Raw genomic sequence first — 6,496 nt, 5'->3', positions numbered from 1 at the left:
CATACACCCAAAGAGACATACCAACACAGATTCTTACACAGAGACACATACACTCACATGTACACACACAAACACACAGACACGCATCTGATGTAACAGATCCACATGTTCACACACAGTGGATACACCAGAATGTGTAAAAGAACTATGAAACAGCCATATGTGTAAAGCTCAGTTAAGAGCAGAATACAATCCTTTGCTTCATGCACATCACACCCCTTCTGCTCACATTTCTGGTTGAAGAGGAACCTGCCTGGAGCCCTCAGAATACAGGAAGTGATGAGCAATCTGGAATAGATTCCTTCCAGTTTCTGCCTGCATCCTGATCTGACCCTGAACCACTGCTCTCTGTACCTGAATACCCCTGGGAGACAGCTGGTTACTCAGTAGTGCTGACATTCAGAATTACAGGAGAGTCAAGCCACTGTCAGAGAGAGAAAGACCAGCTCAAACCAGAGAGGAAAACCAGCTATGCCAAGGGCTAGGATATGTCTCCCAACCAGGAGTGGGGGCTGGGCCCAAGAGCCCTGTCATGTTGTCAGTAACCACATGGGTGGATCTTTTGCAACATCGGAAAAGAAGAAACCAGATCCATAAAGGCATATGCTGGCCATGAGGAGGTGGAGATGGTCCGGCTCAACTCAGTCTTCCACTTGAGAATGCCTGAGCATGTGTTTTTATTTATCCTGATTCTCACTGGACTGCTGAGTGCCCCAGTGTCCCTAGACAGGGGCAACCTCAACTTCCTGATGGCCCTGCTGGTCTCACTTCCTGAACAGAATCTGGCTATGGCTCGGCTTCTCCTTCTTTTGCTGTCAGCAGCATGTCTGCACACTGGTGAGTGGTGGGGCCCTCATTAGCAGGGATTGAAAGAGAGGAGGGGACAGAGTGGCTGGGAAAAGTGGGTGTCTTGTGAACAGTGTCTGGTAGAGGAGCCAGCCAGGACTCTCTACCCCAAGAGATCAACACTCAGAGTGAGCCCAACCCAACCCTTCCCTCTTTTTGCTGTCCCTGCAGCCATAGAGACAGTCCTGCCCTGTTTCCCACCCCTCCCTTAAGATGAAGGATCAGGATGTTCAGGGTTGTCCTTTAAATCCCTGCAGTGGCTTCAGATTCTCCCTGTCCTTCCCAGGGAATTCAGCAGGATATCCAAAAAAGTATGACTATGGTGTCGACCAACCAGCTGTCCTCTCTGGAGTCCAGGGTGGTTCCATCAAGATCTCCTTCTCCTTCTACTTCCCCTGGGAGTTGGCCAAGGTTCCTCAGATGAGCATAGCCTGGAGATGGAAGGTCTTCCATGAGGAATATATCTACAACTCCACCCAGCCTTTCATTCATGAGCATTTTAAGGGCCGGCTCATCGTGAATTGGACACAGGGTCAGACATCTGGTGTCCTCAGAATCCTGAACTTGAAGGAGAATGACCAGGCCACATACTTCAGCCGAGTTTTTCTGCAAACAACTGAAGGCATGAAGTCATGGCAGTCTGTAGCTGGAACCCAACTCATCATCATTCATGGTGAGTCACCATGACTCAGGCTTTGACACTTGTGGCTTCCTTGTTCCCTACATATCATATCAGGGTCCACAAGTCTGAGCTTCCTTTCATATTCCTTTCCCTCGACTCTGCCCAAACATCTGCCACCAGCATCTTTTCTTGCAGTTGTGAGATGTCTTTGCTGCCTCCTATGTCTGTCATCCTCTGCTCAGACAGAATCAGAGTAGACTCTAGGCTTCAGTACCCCATAGTTCACACCCTTATTTTCTGAAAATTAACTACAGTCCTGTCCTCTTTCACCGATGACCTCAATGTGAATATAATTCTCCAGGATGGAGCCAACTCTCTTGTTTCTGTGGCAGGGCTCTAGTTGGTACCTCTATGCAGCATCTTCACATAGCTCCAATGTCAGCACAGAACATAGAGTAGGGGCCATTGGATGTTCTGGTGTTCTCAGGTCTAACTGTATCTGCCACATGTCACCATAGTCCCTCAGTTCACCTCATAGTTCCCCAGGACACACCTATCTTCTCTCCCCAGTCTCTTCAGTCATTAGAACATGATTAAGAAAGTGTTTCCATTTCCATGATGTGGCTGATCTGTCTTCTGATCCCTCCAGCCCCTCTGGTGCTGAAGGAACTGGTCCCTGGATTGGGAGCCCTGAGCCCATTGTAGTGACTTGTGTTCCTGCATAGGGACCAAGAGAATCTGGGTCCTGTGTGTTGCTGCATTGTTTCCTTCAACCTTTCTCTGTTGCTCCCCACAACCCCACTTTTTTTTAAAATATGAGTACTTCTTTATTTCCTGTTTTCTTTCTATCTTGTTTATTTATTTTATATCAGTTTCTCAGCTTGTAGCCCTGGCTTTTCCAATACTCACGATATAGACCCATCCAGTCTTGAACTCACACCAATCTTCCTTGCCTCTGCCTCCTGATGGTGGACAGTACAGCATGTGCCACAACATCCTGAGGTGCCTCTTGACTGTCCTAAGCCAAACTATGGGAGGATGTGCACAGACACTTATCTGTGCAGGCTACAGCTACAATGGTGAACTGTACTAGAGTTTGTTAGCTGCTGCCGGGACTTAGAGAGAAAGGAACCATTTTATGTATGTGTCTAGTTCAGTCATTCTCTAATTTGCTAAATCTGCAAATCTTTTATACAGTTCTTCATGTTCTGGGCACCCACATGCCTAAAAGTATATCATTGCTACTTCATAATTTTAATTATCCTATTTTTATGAATCCCAACGAAGTACCTGAAATATGTGATACCTGATATGTAATCCATGTTGGGATAATGATGCACAGGTCAAGAACCCCTGGTTTAGAATTCGCAAATAGGTAAATATTGGGAAAAATTTTCTCAGTTGTGTGTGTAAAGCAAAGGGATGTATTCTGCCCTGGACAGAGCTGCACACCTAAAGCTAAAATTGTGTTTTTTCTTTTACACATTTTGGCATATTCAGTGTGTACGGCAGGTGTGTGTGTGTGTGTGTGTGTGTGTGTGTGTGTGTGCGTGTGTGTGTTTGTACATATATTTATGTATGTAGTGGCTACAGGAGAGCCTAAGTTCTCATCCACCTTCTTTTGGGGGACAGGCTCTCTCACCGGCTTTAATTTTTTCATGGAGGCTAGGTTGGCAGGCCAGTGAGCCACAGGCACAAGTCTGTCTCCACCTCCTCAGCTCTCGGATTACATCACTTGCCTCTGTTTGACACAGAACTAGACACATAGACCAGGTTACCTGTCCACTCACAGGGCTCTGCCTGCCTCTGTCTCTTGGGCTAGGAGAAAGGGTCATGCACCCTTCACCAGGTTCTTGAGATTGATATTGGGGACCAAACTCAGGTTCTTGGGTCCAAGCAGCAAACTCACTATGAACTAACCATATCTGTATGTTACATATATTTAAGTGGAAAAAAAATCGCCGAATTTTTCTAACATAGTTATGTGTGACCCAATGAAAATTAGTGAACACACAGCCAGGACAGTTGGGAACTGTGCATCTAAGCTTACTCTTCTGAAGTCTCAGTCTTAAGCATGTGTGCCCTTCCTTGTGTGAACTTTTAACAGCTGTTCTGCATCCCACATCCAACTGAGGAGACAAGGTGTGATACTCACACATTCCTCACTTCATCCACGGAGGATTTTCTCACTTTTCTTCTCTCCATAGCTCCCAGTACTACCATGGTGAGCCCCTCCATCATCCCCTCTGTAGTCCCCACAGCTGGCCTGGAGGACACAAGGGGCCAGAGGAATCCTTCACTGCTGAACTTGGGAGCCATGGTTGGGATGGTCGTGTCCAAAGTTGTGGTCATCATCCCCCTCTATGGATGGGTGATCTTCCTGTGGTGGAAGCAAAGGTAAGTGGTCCAGGAGAGGCCTCAACCAAGCTTCCCCACGGGGAGTGTTCTTAGCTGTGGGAGATGGAGAAGGGTAGGGAACAGTAAAGAGAATAGAAGGAGGGAAATTTGCCTGAACTCCTCAAGAAGTGCATGGAGCCTGCTGTCCTTTCTGACCACCTGGAAATCAGAGGAGCAAATGCAGATGAACACAGCGCCTGCTCCTAAGGAATTCAAGTAGCCATGTAGGAACCTCAGGGGCTGACTGTTCATCTGGAAGAACTGTGTCTGCTGTAGAAGAAATGAGGGTAGACCAGCTTTTGCAGATAACACATTACAGGAAGTGATATGTATAAGTAGAGACACCTCTTTGAGTTGGGCATGTGTAACTAAAATGGAAATTAATGGACACAGAAAGAGAAAGAAATGTGTATGGAGAACTTAACACTACAACAAGCGAGAGTTGGACACTTGAAATCTCACCCTCCTCAGCGAAATCATGAAACAACCATTGAAGTGTCTCAGTTGACGTGATTTTTCCACAAACAGTCACATGAGCATCATCCCAGGAGCCATATAAAGAGTTGTCAGATGCTAGGAAAGGCTGATGAGCTAGGATCCCTGTGGCTCCCTGTGCTGTCCCCCTTATGTACTGGGTGAGACCAATGACTTTGCTGCCTCACAATCCAGAGAGGACAGCTCCGAAACGAAAATGCCCATGGTTGTCCTCCAGCAGCACATGAGTGTTCACATTTGCAAATATTCACATGTGGTTATGCTCTGTTCAAAGTAAATTTTTGAAAAAGATTAAGGAAGTACTCTAAATTCAAGCATATTTGCAGAACAGAAAATTTTATCCGTTATGTCCCTGCAAAACACACACATACATACACAACACACAAACAGACACACACACACACTGGAAAATACAATGTTCTTTTGCAAAATCCCATTACATTTTTGTATAAATAAATTGTCTACAAAAATTTGTGGGTACTCTAAGAAATACAAATGGGGACACAGTGGGGGACAAAAAATTCCAGCCATTGTGAAATCCAGAGAAGGGAATCAGGGGTTCAAGTCTATCTACAGTTACATAGCAAGCTGTAGGCCACTGGGCTCCAAATGTCTTGTACACCCAACACAAGACCTACATGTGAACTGAGATCAAAGCTGATTTAAAGCCATTAGGACTACAGGATAAGGATAGAGATGCATAGATGGTGGAGTGTAATGGAAGTTTACAAATGAGCATTTAAATGTGCATCCCACTGTTTTAGACAGGCTCTGCCCACTGTTGCTGTAAGTAGAAGAACTGAGAGGTGGAAGAGCAGCAGCCTGAACGACTGCAGAAGTCTGACTGGGAATAAAACCCTGAGTCTCAAACTGCAGGATGCAGCAGCCTACCGTGAGAGGGACAGCTCGAAAGCAAGATGTCAGAGAGGCAAGAGGGAGACACAGTGAGTGCAGAGCAGACAAGGCAGAGATGTGTCAAGAAAGTAGAGTAGGGAAAAGGACTAAAAGGGAGACAGGATATGGGTGAGTTCACTAGTAGTCATCTGACATGCTGTGTTGTACAGAAATTAGGCAGACTCCTGGTGTCAGGTCCTGTTGATTCTCAGACCTGTGCCTACCTGGATGCAGTAGACATTTTGGATGCCCTGGTCCCCTCCTGTTGTGTGCACACAGAGAACAGCTGAGAGGCAGGAATGAGAACCAGCGTGGCTGACCCACTGACATAGTTTCTTCTCCTACAGGCCAGCAGAGTAAAGCCTCAACCCTAGTAAGGGGAGTGCCTGTCATCTCAAGGGACAGAAGAGGAGCTGATGGGGAGTTCATTATGAGAGGCATGGAAGGGAGCCCGAGTGATGATTCTGTCAGAAACTCATGGCACAGGGGTAGGAGGACCTGAGTTTGAAGGATCAGGAACTCGCACCCAGGGATGTGGCAGGAATTTGCAATCCCAGCCCTGGTCAAGCAAGACACAGGCAGAGACAGATTGGCTGAACAACAAGTATAAGACACTTGGTGAGTTCCATGCCAGTGAAAGATTGTGTCTTTAAAAACTCGGGGACTGCTCAAGGTGATAAATCATGCACATAACATTTTCTAAATTGATTGTATCTGAAATATTTTAAATTACACATTAAGGAAGAAAAGTAGTATATGCCAGTGAGATAGCTCAGTGGGAAATGGAATCTGCTGCCTAGCCCAGTGACCTGGGAATGATTTCTGGGGACCCAAATGGTACACAGAGAACACTGTCTCTGGACAACTGTCATCTGTTGGTCCTGGTTGTCCACCAGATGCTGGTAACAAATAATTTTTTATTTCTCAACTAACAGGCTCCTCCATACTAGGGTCTCTCATCAAGGAGGCGAATTTACATCAAAGTAGTTGTTGGTGATCACACACCCTGCATCCCACAGCCTTCCATGTCTTCTCGCTGGGAGTCAGAGCTAATGGCTGCAGGATTCTCCTGTGAAAGTCATTCTTGGATAACCTGCACGTCTGCCATGGGTACTCCGACATGTTCTCCTTGGAACCATGGTCCTCCTGTGTGTTTCTGGGCCTGAAAGCCTGACTGTGCTGTTGTCTCTCTGCTCATGGAGTTATTGACACTGTTAATAAATATCTTACTCCAAGCAATTC

At 46.2% G+C, this 6,496-nt stretch overlaps 1 protein-coding gene across 3 annotated transcripts; it reads left to right on the top strand.

The window, feature by feature from the left end:
• The first annotated feature begins 350 nt into the window (after positions 1-350).
• Pilrb-ps2 (paired immunoglobin-like type 2 receptor beta, pseudogene 2) lies at positions 351-6,496 on the top strand. 3 transcript variants are annotated; one of them, XM_087579759.1, is made up of 5 exons: positions 585-837; positions 1,133-1,519; positions 3,676-3,865; positions 5,602-5,872; positions 6,190-6,490. In XM_087579759.1, the coding sequence occupies exons 1-4, from the start codon at positions 627-629 to the stop codon at positions 5,612-5,614; spliced, it is 801 nt and encodes a 266-aa protein (XP_087435885.1). In that variant the 5' UTR covers positions 585-626; the 3' UTR covers positions 5,615-5,872; positions 6,190-6,490. The 3 variants fall into 3 exon arrangements, with proteins under 3 accessions (XP_087435883.1, XP_087435885.1, XP_087435884.1); XM_087579757.1 differs by lacking the exon at positions 5,602-5,872 and having other exon boundaries at positions 351-837; positions 6,190-6,491; XM_087579758.1 differs by lacking the exon at positions 5,602-5,872 and having other exon boundaries at positions 622-837; positions 1,142-1,519; positions 6,190-6,496.

The sequence above is a fragment of the Rattus norvegicus genome, chromosome 12 (assembly GCF_021556685.1).
Source record: "Rattus norvegicus strain SHRSP/BbbUtx chromosome 12, alternate assembly SHRSP_T2T, whole genome shotgun sequence".
In the NCBI taxonomy this organism is placed as follows: domain Eukaryota; kingdom Metazoa; phylum Chordata; class Mammalia; order Rodentia; family Muridae; genus Rattus; species Rattus norvegicus.
This window is presented reverse-complemented; position numbering and strand designations above follow the sequence as displayed.

Excerpts from the sequence above, each read along its gene's own strand:
- Pilrb-ps2 (XM_087579757.1), top strand. The coding sequence starts at position 627 with ATGGTCCGGCTCAACTCAGTCTTCCACTTGAGAATGCCTGAGCATGTG. Across the intron at positions 1,520-3,675 it reads CCAACTCATCATCATTCATG|CTCCCAGTACTACCATGGTG; the intron begins GTGAGTCACCAT and ends TTCTCTCCATAG. Across the intron at positions 3,866-6,189 it reads TTCCTGTGGTGGAAGCAAAG|GCTCCTCCATACTAGGGTCT; the intron begins GTAAGTGGTCCA and ends CTCAACTAACAG.